The sequence below is a fragment of the Belonocnema kinseyi genome, chromosome 2, assembly GCF_010883055.1.
Source record: "Belonocnema kinseyi isolate 2016_QV_RU_SX_M_011 chromosome 2, B_treatae_v1, whole genome shotgun sequence".
Lineage (NCBI taxonomy): Eukaryota > Metazoa > Arthropoda > Insecta > Hymenoptera > Cynipidae > Belonocnema > Belonocnema kinseyi.
In genome coordinates this window covers 106,818,482-106,840,835 of record NC_046658.1, presented here as the reverse complement: position 1 = coordinate 106,840,835, position 22,354 = coordinate 106,818,482, and the positions used below count along the sequence as shown (strand labels likewise).

Genomic DNA, 22,354 nt, shown 5'->3' with positions numbered 1-22,354 from the left:
GGATTAAAAAAACTTGAAAAGCGATTGACCAAGTGTATAGAGCTTCAAGGAGATTATGTTGAAAAATAAAAAAAAATGTACCCAAAAAAAATTGTTTTTATAATTCATTCTAAGGACTTATTGAACTACCCTCGTATTTAAGAAATCCATTATTGTCTTCAAAATTAAATTATTTTGTTGAAAATTAAACTCTTTTGTTAAAAATTCGACTTTTTTTAAATCATATGCTTTGTTGCATATTCGTTTCTTTTTCTTAAAATTTGAATCTTTTAATTAAAATGCAACTATTTGGTTAATAATTAATTTGTTGTGTGCTGAAAATTTAACTGTTTGATTAAAAATTCCACTATTTTGTTGAAAAGTCATTTTTTTGGTAGAGAACTCAATCGTTTTGTTAAAAATTCGCCTGTTTGGTTAGAAACTGCACCCTTTCGGATTAAAAATTCATCTTTATTGGTAGAAAATTTGTTGGCTGAAAATTAAACTAACTTCTATAAAATACGGCTTGAAAATAAACTTAAAGATTTAACTATTTGGTTAAAAATTTATGTGGTTTTGATTAAATTTTATTCTTTTTTTTTTAATTCGACCATTTGGATTAAAACTCATCTGTTTTATTTAAAGGTTAAAATATTTCTTCAAAATTCAATTATTTTGTTGTAAATTTGTCTCTTTTTGGTTTAATATTAATTCTTTGTATTAAAAATGCAATTATTACCTTCAAAATTAATTTCTTTTAGTTGCAAATTAATCTTTTTTAGTTAAAAATTCCACTATGAAAAATCACTTTATTTCAGGGTAGCGACTTGACCGTGAAATTAACGGAAATTTTTTAAATAATTTTTCTCAATTCAGGAAATTGATATCTACAGTCGTAGATTTTTCAGATTACCTCAGTTGACTCTAATTCAATCATAATATATTATTTAATGTTTATTATTGTCCATTATAAAGAAAATTTTTTGCAATTTTTTTCTCTGTGAGATTTGTTTTCGCTGACTTAAGTTTGATAATAATCAAATTAATGATATTTCAAACATACAGAAACAATTATTTTGTCAATTTTTGCATAAAATGGATTTACCACGTTTTATTCGACTATTCTTCATTTATCCTAACTTGGAACAAGGAATTTCAGAAAATAATGATCGTTTTTATTTAAAAAAAAGGGAATTTCCGTGAAGAAATATAATTTTACTTGGTACAGAAAATTTTTTACATGGAGCAGTACTTCAAGTAATTTTTCGAGTAGAAATAGTATTTCAAAGAAGAAATATTGCTTAATTATAATAGAAAATTTTGTTAAATTGTTCGTTGCGAATTCATCTTTCTTTAGTTTAAATTCTTTTTTTGACGAAAATTCATGATTTTAATTGAAAATGTGACTACTTTGTTGAAAATCAATTTTTTTAACTAAAAATTTAACTTTTGCAGTATAAAACTTAACTATTTGGATGAAAATCCGTTTCTTTTTTTGGTTAAGAATTAAAGTTTTTACAGAAAATTTAACCATTCTACTTTCCTTGAAAATGTATATGTTTTGGTGAAAAATTCGTATTTTTGTAGAAAATTGATCTTTATGGTTAAAAATTCATTTAAAACAAAATAAAATTCAACTATTCTAGTTGAAGATTCATAATGTTAGTTGAAAATTCATACGTTTTCCTTTGAAAATTCCTTCAACTGAAAATTTACACATCCATTTGTGGTTGAAAATTGATCTTTTCTTGTTCAAAATTGAACAGTTTGGATGAAAAATGGTCTTTTTTAATTGAAAATTCAACTTTTTCACTTAAAATCCACATATTTGGTTATAAATCTATTTTTTGGAGTAGAAAATTATATTTTTCTTTGCAAGTTAAACTTCTTGTTTAAAAACTCTTTTTTACGGTTAAAATTTTTATCATGTCAGTTAAAAGTTCATTTTTTAGGTTGGAAATAAAATTACTTAGTTGAAAGTCTCTTCGTTAAAAATTATTTGTTGTTGTTGAATATTCCATAATTTTAGTTCAAATTCGTCTCTTTGGTTAAACATTAATTTTTTTACTAAAAATTTAATTATTCAATTTATGGTGGAAAAATGATCTTCTTTAGTTGAAAAGTCATCTTTTTCGGAAGAAAATTCATCTATTCAGTAAAAAATTCAACTATTCCAATTAAATATTTACAATTTTAGTTGAAAATTAATTATTTTGTTTGAAAATTTAACTATTGCGTAGAAAGTTAGTTTTTTCTGGAAAGTAATTTTATGAACTTAAAATTTAACTTATTCCAATTGAATATTCCATAGTTTTAGTTGAAAATTCATCTGTTTGGTTGAAAAATATTTTTTTTAACTAAAAATTTAAACATTTAAATTTTGGTTAACAATTGATTTTTTTTAGTGAAAATTATTGTTTTGCTTTGTTGAAAATTCATCTATTTCAGTTGAAGACTCATTATTTTAGTTGAAAAATCATATTTTTGGTTTAAAATTCAGCTATTCAATTTGGAGATTCATCTTTTTAGTTGAATATTCATCACTTAGGTTGAAAAATGAATTACCTGCTTGAAAATACGTTTTTTTTTGTAGAAACAAATTAATTTTTGCTAGTAAATGTTTAATTTTTTTTTTAATTGATATTTTTCAGTGGAAAATTGATATATTTGTTTAAAAACTGATTTATTTTGCAGTTTTTCGCTCTGTTATGTTAAAATTCTGAAAATAAATAAAAAATAAATTAATAAAAATTGAAAAACTTGACCGGGAAAAACCCGGAAATGAGCGGGAATTTGAAGTCGCCACCCTGTATATCCCCAGTTTCCGAAAGCTTTTTGGACTGTGAAGTCTGTTTCTGAGATAACTTTCCATTTATTAGTGCAAATTTTTCAGGGGAATCCTATTATCACGCACATGAGCAGCCTTTCTTGTACTTTTCTATGCTCTTTCTCACTGGACAGTTCGAATCAGCAATTGAGTTTTTGGCAAGAGGAGCTGGAGCTCGTCATTTGCCTCATGCTGTTCATTTGGCGACAGCTATGCATGAGCACAATTTGTTAGCCGTTAGTCAAAGTGTTTTAGCGCCACTAATAAGTACTGATCTTGCTGACAAACCTCCAGCGAAAAGGCTCAATTTCGCGAGACTGATCCTGCTTTATGTTAAGAGATTCGAGTCTTCAGATCCCAAGGAAAGTCTTCACTACCTCTTTTTATTGAGGTGAGTTTTCAGTCATTTTTCTGTCGTCTACCAAATTCTGTAATTAAAATTATATTAATTGTAGATATCTAATTCTATTTAATAAGAATGGGTGGAACGAAATTTTTTAAAATCTCGGTACTCATTGTTGCAAAATTCTAACAATTTATTTCTAAAGGGAAACATTTTAATTTTAAATCATTTTATTTTAAATCATAATATTTATTTCTAAGTGGTTTTTAAACATTATTCGTGAATGATAACGTTTTAATTGTAAATATTTATTTAATATTGAGAAATAATTATTTTCTTAGCATTTTGCTACTACGCTACCATTTGTAATTTTTTTCATATTTTCAAAGAGATGATACAAATGGAATTATAGACAAAAACTTAGAATATCTTTATTAAAATTTAAACTTTGATTTTATTTTTTTTTTCATTTTGAAGCTTTTTGAAAAATTAGAATTATTTCAAAAGATATTTCAAAGTTTTCGAAGTTTTGAAAAGATTCCAAAGTAATTTAAAATTTGAAATTTTCAAAAAAACTGTGAACAATATTTTGATTTTTGAAGCGTTTCAAGGAATTTTAAAGGTTTTAATAAAATACGCTTTTTTCAAGATTCCAGACAAAATTCTAATAAATTTTTTATCTTTAAAAAATTAACTATAAGAAAGTATAGAAAAAGATATCAGCACATTAAAAATGATTTTCTACAGTTTCGAAAAAGAATGTAGAAGAAAGGTTTCAAGAGAGTACAACAATTTTCTTAAGATTTCTGAGAATATTAAAAATTTTTTTTTATTTAACAAGTTTATTTCAAAATAATATGTACAAAGAGTTCAAAACATTCCAAAAATTGCCAAAAAAGATTCTGGAAGATTTTAAGGAGAATTTTTTCTAAAATTTTGTAAAATCCTATTAGGTTAACAAAAATCTTTACAAATTTTCTTGTATACTTTTTTAGTATCTGAAATGTTCAAAAATATTTTTGAATTTTCTTAAGTAATTTAGTAAAATTTTTATTATTTGAGCTTGAAGCAAATAAACACATAAACTTAAAAAATATATTTTTTATTTTTTATTAAAGTTCACCTGCTTTAGCAGAAATTACATCTTTCTTGAATAACAATGCTACTGTTTGTTTGAAAATTCAACAATTTTGTTGAAAAGTCATACTTTTTGATTGGAAATTTGGCTGTTTTGTTGAAAATTTAACTAGCTCGTATAAAATTCACTTTTTGTTTAAAATTTATATTTTGGTTTTGAAAAATGAGCTGAAATGTTTTCTGTATGAAAGTTCAAATTAAAAAGAAAAATGTTTGGTTTTTAAAAAATAATTATCTTTTTTTAGTACAGATTTCATCTTTCTTGGATAAAATTAAAAAGGCAACTATTTGGTAGAGAATTGAACTATTTTTTTAAAATGCATCCTTTATGGTTGAAAAAAATTCGTCTTTTTGGATTGAAAACTCAATTTTTTCATAGAAACTTATTTTTTGTTACAAGATTCATATATTGATCTTGAAAAGTAAACTGGAATATTTTTTGGATAAAAATTCAATACAATTATTTTGTAGTGAATTCAAAAGTGTTGTTAAAAAGTCATCCTTTTTGGTTAGAAATTATTTTTAAAAATTTAAAATTTAATGTTTTTTTGTATAAACTTATTTTTCGTTTAAAATTTCATATTTTGGTTGTAAAAAATGCACTGAAATCTTTTTTAACAGATTATTCAAGAATTTTTTTTGAAAATTGATCTTTTTGATATAAAAATTCATCTGTTTTAGTAGCATTTTCAGTTTTTTAATGAAAATGCCACTTCTTGGTTAAAAATGATTTTACTTTGCTTGTGTATTAGACTATTTTCTTTGAAAGATTTGATTGAATCAGTTTGTTAACAAATCTTTTTTTTTTAATATTTATATTTATAGTTGAAAATTCATCTCCTTGGTTAAAAGTTCAACTATTTTGTTGAAAATTAATCTTTTTCAATTAAAAATTTAACTACTTGGGTAAAATTAAAACTATACATAATCAATTTTTTAAATTGAATTTATTGGCTGAAAATTTAACTACTTATTAGTGAAAAAGCCTTGTTTCTTGAAAATTTATTGAAATTTGTTGAAAATTCTCCTTTTCTGGTAACAAAAAATAATAATTTTCTTGGTTTGAAATTTCATTTTTGTTGGGTAATAATTCATCAGTTACGTGAAAAATGAAATTGTTTCTGAAAAGTCACATTTTGGTTTGTTAATTAAATTTTTGTGCGGAAAATTCGTTTTGATTAAAAAATTATTTTATTGGTATAAATTTCATCTTTTTTTATTGAAATATAAACTATGAAACTTTTTTTAAAAATAATTTATGTGTTTAAGTTACAAATTTCAACTATTATGTTAAAAATTTAATGATATTGTTGAAAATTCAAATATTTTGTTAAAAAGCCATCTTTTATAGTATAAAAGACTTTTTTGTTTCAAATAAATTAATAAATTTGAAAATTTTTATTATGTATGTGAAATACATTTTTATTCCTTTTATCAAAAATTCGATGTTGAAAGTCTTACACGACTAAAATGCTGGTATTTGAATGTTATTGATCAAGTAAAATGAAAAATTCATAAAGGAAAAATTAGGGAACTTTGAAAATGAAGTTCTTAGACATCCTGTCTAATTCTACTAGAAATAACTAGAAAAACATTTCTGGAAACTAAAAATTACGTACATTAAGATGGAAACGTACAATAAGATGAGATATTTAAATTTTAAGAGCGAAAAACAAAGAGTGACGCCAAAATAGGCTGTTTTTTTCGCCTATTTTTTTGGCTTTAGGGGTTGAGAAGACACCCAAAAAATAAAAAAATAGGAAATACCACTAATTATAAAATCATTTTTCATTGTATTTTTTCTATAAAATAAACCTTATAAAAGTAATATCACGTATTTGCTTCATTGATAAGAGGTTGATGTGAAAAATGATTGTATACTCAGCAGGGTTGTAAAAAAATTTTTTTTTTGAGAATTTTTAAGCAAAAAGCCCGGAAATTTGTTCGAATCCACAAAAAAATAAACCCATTTTTTTTAGCAACTTTCTCTTAGAAAAGAGTTAGAAAGTCAAGGTTTTTTTTGAATTTTTCAACTTATTTTCAACGTTTCAGTTAGAGCGAGATAATAATCAATTACAGTTAACAAAAATAATTGATTAAACAATTTGTTATTATTCATAACAATATTCTCTTAGAATAATGCTAGAAAGTTGCGGTTTTTTCCTGAAATTTTTAACTTTTTATCAATTTTCAATTAGAGTTAATTAATAATTAATTTATATTAACAAAAAAATTGTTTAAACAATTTATTATCATTGCTAATAATACTTTCTTTTCTTAATGATAGAAACTTGCAGTTTGTTCTGAAATTTTTCACTTTTTGCCCACTTTTCACTTGAAGTGAGTTAATATTTAATTTAATTTGACAAAAATAATTGTTTGAATAAATTATTGTTGTTTATAGCTATCTTTTCTTAGATTAGTGCTAAAAAGTTGCAGTTTTTTAAAAATGTTTAACGTTGCTTTACCTTTGTAGTTGTGAACAAATAATAAATAAACATTAGAGAGAATCATTTTAAATAGTATTGTATTGTTTTAAGTAAATTATTTTTGTTCTTTTCCCAATGTTCAAAAAAAATTAATTAAAACAAAAAAGCTATTGTACAGAAGAGACAAAAACAAAGAATGGAATAATTAAAAGTGAAAAAGAAAGAGATTGTTTATAATATGATTCTCTTTAATGTTTATTTATTATTTGTTCACAGCTGAAAAGGTAAAGCAAAGTGAAACATTTCAGAAAAAACCACACCTTTCTAGCACTTACATAAAAGAAAATGTTTATAAAAAATAATAAATTGTTTAAATAAGCATGTTTGTTAACTCGCATTAATTATTACCTCACTAAGTGAAAAGTGGACAAAAAGATTAAGAGTTTAGAAAAAACCGCAACTTTTCAGCACTAATCTAAGAGAAGATAGCCATAAACAATAATAATTTGTTTAAACAATAATTTTTGTTAAATTAAATTAAATATTAACTGACTTCAAGTGAAAAGTGGGTAAAAAGTTAAAATTTTCAGAAAAAAAACGCAACTTTCAATCATTAAGCAAATAGAATATTATTAGCAATAATAATAAATTGTTTAAACAATTATTTTGTTAAGTTGAATTAATTATCACTTCACTCAATTGAAAAGTGATAAACAATAATAAATTGTTTAAACAATTTAAATAAACGTCTTATTATCAGTATAAAGTAGTATTCCATGTATTTGAAACAATCTGCGTTAAAAAAACCGCAAAAAAATCATAATTAGCGCCAAAAACTCGAAAAACCCATTTTTTCATTTATGGGGGTTTTTTGGGACCCTATAAAACAGACTTATGGGGATGATATTTGAAAAGTAATATTTTATTCGCATTCTGTGACTAATTGTGAAGAGAAATGATTAATTTTGAACTCGATTCACCTAATATTGAGAATTCTGAATAAAATTTACAAAAACGTCTTTTTCTCTTAGGAGAAATACGTTTTAAACTTTATGGGGCTTGCGCCACCTCCAAATATTATTTTTTTTTCAAAAAAAAAAAAAAAATGGGTTTATTTTTTTGCGGATTCGAACAAATTTCCGGGCGTTTTGCATATAAATTCGAAAACAAATTTCTAATGCATTTTTGGAATTTGTTAATAAAATTATTTTTTTTTTAATTAAAAAAATTTTTTAAATTGACAAAATTTTTGTTTTAAAGCCAAAATTTAAGTAGGAAAATGACCATTTTTAAGGTCAATGATGCAATTTATTTTAAACTTCAATTTTTGAAGAAACGAAAAGCGATGCTGATTTTGATTTTTAATGACGAGTAATTTGAAACCTGTAACATTTTTATATTTTCTCACCAGATCGCTAGGAAGGTTCAGAAAATAGGCGAACTTTGTCGTCACTCTTTCATAGTCCGTTTTTTTTTTTTAATTAGAATTGATGTTATTATTATTTCAGGAGCATGAAAGATCCCTACGAAAGGAACATGTTTGCGGCATCAACTGCGGAAATGGTGGTAGACGCAACCGCCACAAATCGATCCTTATTAATTGGAAGGATCGACAAAGATCGGCGACTGCCAGGGGTTTTAGATCAATTCCAGGTCAATACAGACGATATTATAAATATTGCTGCTGAGACCTTGTACAGGAAAGGGCTTTTGGAAGACGCAGTATCGATGTACGATCTGGCTGGAAATCACGAGAAAGTTTTGAATTTAATGTGCATGCTGTTGGCACAAGTCGTGAGTCAAAAGGGAGAACCTGGATCATTGAGAGCGCGACTGCACGAGACGGCCACTGAACTTAGTGTTAGGTAATGCTTTTTTTAAAAAATTTTTAAATCTTTTTGACATAGTAGCATTTTTATTTATTTTTGTTAGTCACTAGCAGTAAAGGATACTGCGTTCCTGTTTCTGGATTTTTATTTCTTAATATTACAAATATAAGAAATTAAAAAGAACTATTATTAAACAACTTTGTAAATATTGAGTTTAAAATATTTTAAAGCCATAATTAATCAGGGAATTTTTATATGCCTTTTAAAGTACTGACTTGCTATTGATTTAAATAAAACTTCTTTTTACTATTTTCACTAATTTTGGGATGATATATTTTATTAATAGTATTAATAAATTAAATGTGCATTGAATTTTAAGTTAATGGTTAGAATAAATTTTTGTTTTAATTTTTATGTAAATTCATGGACTTAATTATGCTTGTAGTATTATTTATTTGATGGCGATAAATAATCTATTATGAATATCCTACAATTGTTTTAAAAAACTTTCTACATTAAAACATAAGTTAACTATTTGAAACACAAGATCAATTTTGTACCGAAAAAGACGAATTTTCAACAAAGAATGGAATTTTATACGAAAATGTTTGATTAACTTTCAATGAAACAGTCGAGCCCTCAACTAAAACAAATTAATTTCAAACCAAATAGTCAAATTTTTCACTAAATAGTGAAATTTTCTACCAAACTGTTAGAATTTTAAGCCAAAAAGACGAATTCTCTACTAAAGATTTTAATTTTTAACACAAAACCAGCCTCCTGAAACCGAGAGTTGAAAATGGCCATGCCGTTACAAATCGAATCTTTTCCATTAATTAGGCCGATGTTTATCGCTCAGGTGTTAAAATTGGGTTATAAAAGTGAATTCAGGAACACACGAAGACCCCCAATAAAACTTTTAGAAGCTTTTTAATAATTATGAAAGATCTAAGGAGAAATAGTTTCGGTTTTATTTTAAAAGAATAATGATAAGTTTTAAAGATTTTAAAATGTGGGTTAAAAGAATATGGAAGACTTTGAGACCATTTATTTTTTATTTTTCAAGATTTACAAATTTTGTAGGTAAACTGAATTTGGTGAGGATGTGAAAAAAAGTTCTTAAAATTCATGGGAAATTTTTCAATGGTTGTTTTGTAAGGAATTTCAAGAAAAAATCGAGAGAAAAAAATCACAAAGCATTTTGAATTATTTCCTAAGATTTTTAAAAAGTCTGAAAGATTTTAAGGTAAAATGATGCAATTTTGCCATATTACATAATTTCTGAAAAAAATTTTGAGTAAGTTTAAGAGATATTCAATACTTTTTAAACGATTCAAAAATAATTAAAACTTATAAAGATTTTTTCAAGTACCTAGGAAAAATTTAAATAATTTTTTATTTCGAAAAATTTATTTGAAGAGAATATTTAAAAAGATTTTAGAAGATTTAAAAAATAGTCAAAGAAGAATCTGAAAGAGTTTAAGGAAATTTTTCTTAATTTAGCAGAATAAATAAAAAATGCAGGAAAAATTTGAATAATTTTTAGAAATTAGAAGGTTTAGAAGGTCTGAAAAGATTTTTTTTAAAAAGAATTTTTCTTATATTCGTGTGAAAATTTCAAATAATTTTTTATTTTAAAAAATGAACTTTTAAGAGAAAATTGAAAAAGTTTTTTTAAACATAACAAACGATTTCTTAAAATTTCTACAAATATATTAGAATATTTTAAAGCAAAATGTTTCAATTTGGTAAGATTCCAAAATAAAAATGAACAAAAATCGGGTAAATTCAAGAAACAAGAAATAATTTCGAAAGTTTTCAAGAGAATTTGTGATGTTTGAGGGATATTTGAAAATTTTTAGAAAAATTCGTTTCAGCTAAAAATATTGCAAGAATTTAAAACGTTTTAAATAGATTAGAAATATTTGAAATCTCAGAAACATTTTCGAAAATTGATCAAATATTTATTGCTTCCTTCCCAACTTCTAAACATCTTTTAAAATGACTCGAATTCTTCATAATATTTTGAAAAATTCTATATAATGGAAATTATGTTTACACAAATTTAAACTCAAAGTGATAATACTTATTTTCTTGTTCTCAATTCTCAGAATTCAATTTCCACTGGGATTTATCAAAAATTACAAAATTACAAAAATGTCACATTTAAGAGTTCGTTATTTCATTGTAAAATAAAACAATATTTTGGACTTATCATATTTGTTGTTTGCCATCTATAGATATAATAATTATATTTATCATATAGTAGCATTATATCGTAAAACCGCAATATAAAAAAAAATAGTTCTTCATCAGTATATTTAAAAGTGTTTGAATATCCGGGACTAACACAAAATAACGAAAAAACGCATAAGAAAATCATAAATTAGCAAGAAAAAAAATTGCGGCATCATAAAATAAATAAATTGTTAAATTCCCATAAATATTTCTACTGCTGAAATTTAAAACTGCCGAAAATAATTAATAACTTACTAATTAATGAATATTTAAATTTTTTGCCTTATTTTTAATTCTATCAATAGCTCATAAATTAATAATCAATTAACTATGCTCAGCAGTTTCAAAATTTCGAGAATTAAAAATTTTGTCGTTATTTGAAATTTGGAAAATTGTATAATTTGATAATAATATATATTTTCGGCATTTTTTTCTCCAATTATTTGTGTATTCTTTCTTTATTGGTTAATTATTTTTTAATCAAAATTAAAACAAACTTCTCATTAAGAAGCAAAATTTCTTTCTCCCATCGATCCAAATAGTCAACTTAAATATGAACATTAGTTCAATTTTTTCTTCGGTCTTACGATCAAGTTTGAAATAAAAAGTTCTGAAATTTTCAAGCCAAAAAGTTAAGCCTTTTTACACAAAAATTAAATTGGCACAAAAAAAAAATGATTTTCAACTAAAAAGTTGGATGTTCTGACAAACTCTTGGATATTTGTAAGCCAAAAAGGTAAATATATTCTAGAAAAAAATTCATTTACAATAAAATAATTAATTTACAGCCAAGCAGTTGCATTTTTACCAAAAAGGATCAAGTTTCTGCTAAAAGAAATACATTTTTAGACTAAAAAAAATTACTTTTCAACAAAAGATTTGAATTTTTAAGCCGAAAAGTCGAATTTTGTACAAAAAGAAAAATGAAATTTCTACCGAAAGAGATATATTTTTTACTCAAAAGGATGAATTTTCAACAGAGCATTAGAATTTTTAATCCGAATATATGAGTCTCCAATAAAAAGTTAATTTTTAACCAAATAGATGATTTTTGTACAAAATAGTTGAATCCTCAACCAAAGAAGATTAATTTTTTAACCAAAAAGGCAAATTTTCAACAAAAGAGTTTTAAGCTACAAGTACGATTTTTCTAGAAAAATTATACCTTGAAAAATCTAGAAATACTTGGAAAACCCCTGCGATTGCCAGAAAATTTTTTTTTAAAGATTTGATTCGACTGAAGTTCTAAATGGAAAGAAATATTTTCGAATTTTAACTTTTGAAGGAAAAAAGCTTTAGATTCAGGGCCCTTGAAAATTAATCTGTTTTAAAATTGCGCCTTTAAAAATATATAATTTTTAATGGAAATTATAATGGACTTTCAACCGAAAATAGTTCAGCTTTCTAATTGGTTTCTACTAATTCAGTTCGCATTTGAGTGGAAAACTAGAAAACGTGGCGAATAGGGAAAATTATATAATAATATAATTATATAATAATTGATAGACTAATTAGTAAAATTTTAAATAAACATTGAAATTCATTTTTAAATCTTTTAAAATATCAGGTTAGAAAACTGGAAATTTTGCCTCATAAATAAAGTTAATTTTCCATCTAAAGCCTGTTTTTTATTAATTGTATATAATAAATTTAAAAAATGTTTAGGTATCAAGGATTACCAATTCAAGCCCCTTCTGAATTAGTAGCAGCTTTTTACACATTGCGAGATCTGATAGTCTTTTTTGACCAGTTTCACAACGAGCAGCATCAAAGTGCTTTGATGGTAAGTTTTTCATAGAAACATCAATTAATATTAAGTACGAATATTTAATTAAATTTAATCAGGGTGGCGATTTGACCAGGAAATCGGATATTAAACGAGAATTTTACTGACCGGGGAAACCCCGGGAAATGACTGGGAATTTAATTTTAAAAATCGGTGAAAATTTAACAATTTTCCCGTAAAAATCTGAGAGATGATCGCTTGTTTTTTATTTATTTTCTTAACATTTATATAATATATATAGAGAGAATTTGAAAAAAAATAATTACAGGCCTCACAGACCGGTCCCTATATCCCCTATTGTACCCTATATTCAGTTAAAGTCCCTAAAGTGCCCTATTTTCAAGATTTGGTCCCTATGGGTACCCTATTTGAGTCAGACACTTTGGGAAAAATAACAAAAATCAGATAAAGAGCACATGTTTATTTTTTAATGGATTTCAATAATTTTAAGAAATTTTTAAAATTTTAGGGTATTTTTAAAACTTTTAAGGCATTTTCAGGAGTTTTTAATTTAAAGTATTTTAGTGGATTCTAAACGATTCCAAGGATCTTCTTTGATTAATTTCATTTATTTAAAGTGATATTAAAGCTTTTGAAATATTATAGGATAAAAAATGTTCTAGAATTTCATGAGAAGTGATGTATTTTGTAGGGTTTTATAGGTTTGAAGAGATTTGCAATTCACCCTGAATTCTCTTGAATTTTATTAATTCACTGGAAGTTTTTTACTTCACTTGCATTTCTATAAATTTACTATTTTCTACTTAATTCAATGGATTTTTTTAAATTAGAATTTATTTTATTTAATTGATCCTGAGGATCAATGGCTAAAATGATTAAAGACTTTGAAATATTTTAAAGTATTTTTTTTCAAATTTGGATTGTTTTAAAAGATTACAATGAAATTTTGTATTGATGTCAGTAATTGAATGGGATTTAAATGGATTTCAAATACTTGAGGATGAGGATATTGAGGATTTCGAAGATTTGAAGAGATTTTCAAATATTTTCTACAATCCATTGTTAATTCTCCCTGAATTCTTATTAATTTATGCTAAATCCTTTTAAATTCTTCTAAATTTTCAAACAATTCTATCCAGTTCAATTAATTTTTCTATGATTTTGAATTGTTTTCAAACCACTTGATAGCTTTTTAAATTCAGGTTGATTTTTTATGAATTTCATCTAATATTTATTATTTCTTTTAAATTTATTTAAATTCACTCAAAATTTATTGTAATCAATCATATTTTTTTATTTTCAAAATTGTTCCAATTCATTTGAATTCTTTGGAATTTATCTTGTATTTTTTTGTAATCATTAGTCAATTCTTGTGTTAGAAATTAGTAGAGTTTCAAAAATTTGATGATTTTAAATTTTTTAAATTTACCCTGAATTCTTTTAAATTCTTTGGAATTCTCTTGAATTTTTTTAATTTACTTGAATCCTTTCAAATTCACTCAATTCTTCACTCACTTTGAATTCTTAGGCATTTCATCAAATTCTTTGAATTCCCTTGAATTTTTCTAAGCCTATTTTAAAGTTACTGAATTCAATTAGGTTTTTTTAAATTGTTTTCAATTCATTTGATTTTTTTTAATTCACCTTGAATCGGTATGAATTTCATTGAGTTCTTCTCTTTGATCTTAAATTCCTGTAAATTAGTTCCAGTTTTGCGGAAATCAGTGGATCTTTTTGTTGATTTTTTAACATTTTTTCCAATTCATTTGAATTATTTTGAATGTAACTTGAATTTTTCTGAAATCTTCTGAATTTATCATGAATTTATTACCCTTTGAGCGCGAAAAAAGTACCCTTTGGTCCCTAAATCTTATCCCACAGGGACTGTGAGGCCCGCAGGTAACATCGCAAGTTAAGAAATATATACAGGAAAATAGTCTCCAGGGCTGATATATAGAAAAATTAATTTAAAATATTTTTAATTCATATATTCTTCATTCCCTAAACTTCAGATTGTACGAAGTTTTCATATTTGTTCGACTGTTTAAAGACCAATTTTTCAAAATTGTTTAATTTTAATTTTTATACAATGTTTTTTGTTTAGACATTTTTTGTCAAAAACATGAGAAATAGAATAATTTAGAATTCGATTATTAAAAAGTGAACAATTAAAAATAAAGTTGGAATTGTTCGAATTTAAAATTATATATATAAAATTATTAACTAATATGAAATTATATATATTTAATTTCTATAATTTCAAAATGAAAGTCTTGATTGAAATAAAATTTAATTGCATCATCTTTCAAAAATTAATAATATTGTATCAAACTAAAAGTGTTTCAAAATATCAAATTGGAAGTGATCACAATTTAAAAAGTTTGGAATTGAACAATTTTATAATGAATACGTTCAAATTGTACTATATTTGAATGTGAATGGCTTCAAGAATAAACAATGCTACATAGAAGTATTCATCTTTTATCAATATAAAAAATTTCAAAGTTATTTGATTTGAAAATTGTTTAAATTAGAAATTCTTCTCAATAATTAAAAAGAATTCAAATCGAAATCATTCCAGTTTGGAAAAGAATAAAGTTAAAATTGAACGGAATAGAAAATTGTAATTTTTCCACTTTGCAAGAAGTTAAATTTACAGAAATTAAAACTAGAACCAGGAAATTATTTCAGGTAGAAAAAATCTTTAAATTAAATTTTGTTTAATTCAGGCAACTCAAGTTCAAAATGCATGTGAACTATATAATTGTCAAATTTGAAAATATTGCAAGTTAATGAGTTTAGAATTTTCTAAAGAAATGTTTTAGACGTGGACCATTAAAAAAATGTATGTAAAATATCCTGGGTTTTGAAAACACTTCAAAATTAAGTGTATGATATTTGGACAAAATGTATTAATTATTGTTAAAATTAGTGAAGAAAGAATTAATTTTCAAAGATTTTCTGCATCTTTGTCAATATTTTAAATCAGAATTTAATTAATTTGATTCTATACGTCGGTCCCTATATCCCCTATTGTACCCTATATTCATTTAAGATCCTTAAAGTGCCCTATTTTCAAGATTTGGTCCCTATGGGTACCCTATTTGAGCCAGGCACTTTGTCAAAAATAACAAAAGTTAGAGCATTTCTGTGAGAAGTAACTGTTAAAAAAATTAGGGCTGGCACACAGTCACTATTACTCACTTTTTCTAATAAAAAGAACATCATATTAGTCACTTTTCATTTAATAAATTAATTCATGGTTTAATCACTATTCATTTCAGTTCCATACATATTTTTGAATTATCTTGAATTCTTTGAAATAATTCAGAATATTTATAAAGATATCGAGACATTGTTTTATAGATTTCCATAATTTTAAGGAATTTGGAATGATTCCAATTAATTTTTTTTATTAATTTCATTAATTTAAAGTGATTTGAAAGGTTTTGAAATATTTCACGATAAAGCATTTTCTAGAGTTTCTGGTGATATGTGACGATTTTACAGGATGTATGAGGTTTTAAAATATTTAAAAAGATTTCACGTTATTTTAGAAGACTACCGATGATTTCGAAGGAATTTGAAGGATTTTAAATAATTTAGTTTATTTCAAAAGATTACAAATAAATTTTTTATGGATTTTAGTAATTTAGTGGAATTTAAAAACATTTGAAATACTTGAGGTTATTTTAAAAGATTCTCAGGCGTTTTCAAGGTCTTTAAAAAGTTTGAAGAGATTTCAAATGATATCAAAGGATTCTAAATATTTTAAGGAATTAAATTTTTTTTTAACAATTTCAAGAGATTTCCAAGGGTTTTAGTCTCTTTAAATTCGTTTGAATTCTTCTATATTCACTCAATTCTACACAATTCAATAAATTTTTTCATATTTTTCAATTGTTTTTAATTCATTTGATTTCTTTTTAAATTCAGCTTACTTTTTAAATGAATTTTATACCATTCTTCATATTTCCCTCAAATTGTATGGTACTCAATGGAAGTTTTTTTTCAATTCATTTAAATTCTTTTGAATGTAATTTTAATTGCTCTGAAATATTCTAAATTTACCCTAAATTTGTTACCCTTTGATCGCGAGAAAAGTGCCCTATGAACGTAACATATATTTTACCACATAGGGACTGTGTGAGGCCTGTAATTATAGTTTTTATTTTAGGGCAGGAAGTTTCGGTAAAGAATTACGTATAATTTCACATGGAACGGGAATTTTTTTAAAGAATTTTAATTCGAATTTAGAAGAAAAGTTTAAAAAAAAATCACTCTTCCAAGTCAGAATTCGTTACAATTTAAAAATTCTTACTTGCTCCAGTTTTATATAAACAAAGTACTTCAAGCAGTTTTTAGATTAGACGTAGTATTTTAAAGAAAGTATATTTCTGAATTATAATGCAAATTTTTTTACATTGTACAGTTCGAATTCATCTTTCCTAACTTAAAAATTAAACTCTTTTGTCATAAATTAATTTTTTGCGTACACGATTCCTTATTTTAATTTAAAATTCATCTCTGGTTGAAAATGTAACTACTTTCTTGAAAATGAATGTATCTTTTTGTAGTGATACTTCAACTGTTTGGTTGAAAATTGATATTTTGCATTAAAGAATTGAAATATTCGTTTAAAACATAATGTACTTTGTGAAAAATGCATCGGTTTGGTTGAAAATTAATTTCTTATATGGAAAATTCAACTATTCAATTTTTTGTTAAAAATTGATATTTTTAGTTCAAAATTCAACAATTGTGATGGAACTTAGTCTTTTTTAATTGAAAATTAAACTATTTCGTTAAAAATGGACGCATTTTCTTAAAAAATAGTTGTTTTTTTTTTGTAGAAAATTATCTCTTTCTTTGAAAGTTGATTTTCTTGTTTAAAATTCTTCTTTTCGGTTAGAAATTCAAATATTCCAGATGAATGTTTATCATTTTAGTTGAAAATTCTTTTTTGAGATTGAAAATATAAGTATTATTATTAATTTTTTTTTTTGAAGATTCATCATTTTCATTAAAAATGTATTTCCTTGGTTGAAAAATGAGCTGTTTGATTGAAAACTTTTTTTGACTAAAAATTTAATTTATCAATTTTTGGTTGAAAATTTATCTTTTTTATTTGAAATTTCATCTTTTTTAGTAGAAATCAATCTTCTTGGCTGAAAATTAATCTTTTTAGTCAAAACCGTAATTATTGAATTATATTTGGTTACAAATGGTTATTTTCTAGATCAAAAGTCAACAATTTTAAAGAAAAGTTGACTTTTTATTGCATATTTAACTATTTTGTTACAAAATATTTTGTTTCTAGAAAATTATCTTTTTCTTTAATGTTCATCTTCTTGTTTAAAAAATATTATTTTCTGTTAAAAATTCAAGTATATCAGTTAAATATTTGTAGTTTTAGTTGAAAATTTAATTATTAGGTTAAATAAAATTATTTGGTTTGAAGTTAAACTTTTATGTTAAGAAGTGATTTTGTTGTTGTTGAAGATTTATCGTTTTCATTCAAAATTCTTTTTCTTGTTTGAAAAATGAGCCGTTTGATTAAAAACTGTTTTTCTTTCGATTTTTTTAAAACTCAAAATGTAATTATTATTCCAGTTGAATATTCAGTCATTTTAATTAGAAATTCATCTCTTTGGTTGAGCATTCATTTTTTAACTAATAATTTAATTCATCAATTTTTTGTTAAAAAATTATCTTTTTTTAGTTGAAATTTCGTCTTTTTTGGTAGAAATTAATCTTGTTGGTTGGAAACTCATCTCTTTAGTCAACAACTTAATTATTCTAGTTAAAAGTTCTTTATTTCAGTTAAAAATTTATCCAGTTAAAAATGCATCATTTTATTGGAAAATTTATAACTTTAGTTGAAAATAGAACAATTTTTTCATACTCTTTTTTTTAATTAATTTTTTCAACTGAAATTTGAATTATTCCATAGTTTTTTGTAAAAAATTTAAATTTTTATGTTGAAAAATTTAAATATTATTTTCAAACTCATTTATTTTGCAATTCTTTGCTCTGTTGTGTTAAAGGATGTTTAGAATGAACGTCATGAATTAAAATAAATGCATATAAATTTTTGCGTTTTGCGGATAATTGAAAAACTTGACCGGGAATTTGAAATCGTCCGCCGAATCGCCACTCTCTTAATTAATTTATTGCCTCGCATAAATTAATAAATAATTTTTGACTCTAGACTATCGCTGAGTCGAGATTGTTGCCTTTGAGTATGAAGGAAGTTGATGAACGAGTTACTGCTTTGCGTCGTGTCTCCCCGGAAGTTTCAGGCACCTTAGCTGATGTTCTTTTGGCTACAATGACGATTCTTTATAGACAGTATCAGAAATTACGTTCGGCGGAACCCGGCGATGAGGTCGCTAGAGAACAGCAACTGAGAGACTTGAGGGACCAAGCTCGTGCTTTAACGAGCTTTGCCGGAACTTTGCCTTATCGTATGCCAAACGAAACTAATAGTAAACTTGTTCAGATGGAGATACTTATGCATTGAGATTTTTTTTTTCTGTAAAACAAATTCTTTAGTGTAATTAGGTATTAACAGTATTTTTATATGTTAAAACAAGTTTCTTAATAAATCATAAGATAAAGAAATGTAATGTTTTTAAAATATTTAACTTACCTGATTTTTCTAATTTTCGAAATTTATGATATAAAATCTGTTATAAATGGAATAAACAGTTGTTTAATTTATGATTCTCAGAGCTGAAAATTGGCCAAAAATTAATTATTTTTAACACTAAGAGAATTAGAACAAACATTTTTAATCCAAAAAATTCGACTGATTTCAGTAAAATTAGAGTAAATTTTAAAGAATTTAAGGAAAATGAGAAGGATTCGATGGAATTAATAAACATTCAAATGAATTTAAAACAATTACAAATTTTGACAAATGAGTTTAGAAAAGTCGAGAGAGACTTCTGGATGAATTAAACAAGTGCTTTAAAATTTTTTTTTTTAAATCGATTGAATTAATGAAATTTAGAAGAATTCAAGTGAATTACGAAGAATTTAAAAGAATTTAAAAACCCTACGAAATTCTTCACTTCTTGTAAATAAATTCATTGAAGTCCATTAAGTCCCGTGAAGTAGGAAAATGTATTTAAAATTTTCGTAAATCTGATAAAACCCATTGGAATCTTTTGAAATATCGTAAAACCATACAGGTTCCATAAAATCGTTCCATATCTTTCAAAATTCAAGAAAATTATTAATCAACGCGTGCAAAATTGTTTATCCCTTAAGATCCTTGAATATCACATGACATTTTTTAATCTCTTGAAAATGCCTTTAGAATCTATTAAATGGCTCTGAAATTATTCAAATTTTTCGAAATCCTTTAAAATGATTAAAATCAATAAAAGTTCCATGGAATCTGTTAAAAATTCCTAAAATATCAGGATTTCTTTTAAATACCCTAAAATGTTTGAAATCCTTTGAAATCTCATTAAATTATTGAAATCAATTAAAAATCTCCAATACTTGGAAAGCACACTTCAAATGATTAAAATACATTTAAAATTCCATGGAATATATTCAAATTCTCTTAAATATTTCTAATCAATGCAAAATTCCATATAATCTTTTAAAATACCTATCATATTTCCAGTACTTCGAAACCACTTCGAATGCTTGAAATCAATTTAAAATTCTAAGGAATGTTTAAAATTTCCTAAAATATTTTAAGTTCATTGGAATCTTTGTAAATACTGCAAAATTTTTCAATACTTTCAAATCACACTTCAAATTATTGAAATCAATTTAAAATTCCAAGGAATGTTTTAATATTCCCTAAACTATTTCAAATTCCTCTAAATAATTTGAAATGCCTAAAATATTTGTAATACTTTGAAATCATACTTCAAACGAGGAAAATTCATTTAAATTCCATGGAACATTCTAAAATTTCATAAAATATTTCAAATTCTTTGAAATTCCATTAAATTATTCAAATTAATGTAAAATTCCCTGAAATATTTCAAATTCCTTGGAATCTTTTAAAATAACTAAAATATTTCAAATTCCATGAATTACTAAAATCAATGCAAAATTCCATAGAATATTTTTAAATACCTCAAATATTTCCAGTACTTCGAAACCACTTCAAATGCTTGAAATCAGTTAACAATAGAATTGAATGTTATGAAATTCCGTAAAATATTGATAATCTTTAAAAATCGTTTGAAACTTTTTAAAAAACTCTTGAAAATAGTTTTTAATCTTTTAACGTATCCTAAAATATTGCAAATTCTTTGAAATCATATTAAATCGCTGAAATCAATTTCAAATTCTAAGGAATGTTTTCGAATTCCCTAAAATATTACAAGTTCCTTGGAATCTTTCTAAATACTTTAAACATTTTCAATACTTTGAAATCCTATATTCAAATAAGGGAAATTCATTTAAAATTCAATGGAATATTTTAAAATTCCATAAAATATTTCAAATTCTTTGAAATCCCATTAAATTATTAGAATGAATTTTAAATTGCCTAAAATATTTCAAATTCCTTTTAATTTCTAAAATAACTAAAATATTTCAAATCCTTTGAAATCATATTAAATTACTGAAATAAATTAAAAATTCCAATGAATGTTTTAAAATGCCCTAAAATTTTTTGAATATTTGCAATACTTTAAAATCACCATTCAAAGAATGGAAATTAATTTTAAATTCCATTTAATATTCACAATTCCATAAAATCTTTCAAATCCTTTGAAATCTCATTAAATTACTGAAATCAATTTAAAATTCTCTAAAATATTTCAAATTCCTTGAAATCTTTTAAAATACTTCAAATATTTGCAATACTTTGAAATTACACATCAAAGAAGGGAAATTGATTAAAAATTCCATGGAATGTTCTAAAATTCCATAAAATATTTCAAATTTTTTGAATTCCCAATAAATCATTAAAATTAAATTTAAATTCCCTAAAATATTTCGAATTCCTTGGAATCTTTTAAAATCACTAAAATATTTCAAATCCTTTGAAATTCCATTAAATTACTAAAATCAACGCAAAGTTCCATAGAATATTTTTAAATACCTACAATAATTGGAATCATTTAACGTATCCTAAAATATTTCAAATCCTTTGAAATCATGTTATACTACTGAAATCAATTAAAAATTCCTTGAAATATTTTTAAATACTTCAAATATTTGCAATACTTTTAAATCACGCTTAAAAGAAGGAAAATTCGTTTACAATTCCATGAAATATTTTACAATTCCATTAAACATTTCAAGTTCTTTGAAATCCCATTAAATTATTAAAATTAATTTAAAATTTCCTAAAATATTTAAAATTACTTGGAATCTTTTTAAATAACTAAAATATTTCCAATAATTAGAAAGCACACTTCCAATTATTAAAATCCACTTAAAATTCGATAAATATTTTTTAATTCCCTCAAATATTTCAAATTCTTTGAAATTCCATGATTAAATTACTAAAATCAATGCAAAATGCCATAGAATCTTTTGAAATATCTAAAATATTTCCATTAGTTCAAAACCATTTCAAATGCTCGAAATCAATTAAAAATTGAATAAAGTGTTTTGAAATTTCGTAAAATATTGATAATTTTTTATAATCGCTTGCAAATTTTTAAAGCTCTTAGAAATCTCTTAAAAATACCTTGGAATCTTTTAACATACCCTAAAATATTTCAAATCCTTTGAAATCATATTAAATTATTGAAATCAATGTAAAACTCCAAGGAATGTTTTACAATTCCTCAAATATTCTCAAAACTTTTAAATCGCACTTCAAATTATCAAAATCCATTT

The 22,354-nt window shown here is 24.2% G+C and overlaps 1 protein-coding gene across 1 annotated transcript in view; it reads left to right on the top strand.

Annotated features, from left to right (window-relative positions):
* The window catches only part of LOC117183104 (nuclear pore complex protein Nup93-like), a 31,742-nt gene extending 12,634 nt beyond the window's left edge, over window positions 1-19,108 (top strand). Inside the window, exons 4-7 of the mRNA XM_033376275.1 lie at window positions 2,873-3,197; window positions 8,224-8,580; window positions 12,448-12,565; window positions 18,741-19,108. Of these exons, the coding sequence (XP_033232166.1) occupies window positions 2,873-3,197; window positions 8,224-8,580; window positions 12,448-12,565; window positions 18,741-19,052 (1,112 nt within the window). The 3' untranslated portion in view covers window positions 19,053-19,108. The remainder of the gene's footprint in view (window positions 1-2,872; window positions 3,198-8,223; window positions 8,581-12,447; window positions 12,566-18,740) is intronic.
* Window positions 19,109-22,354: the final 3,246 nt, after the last annotated feature.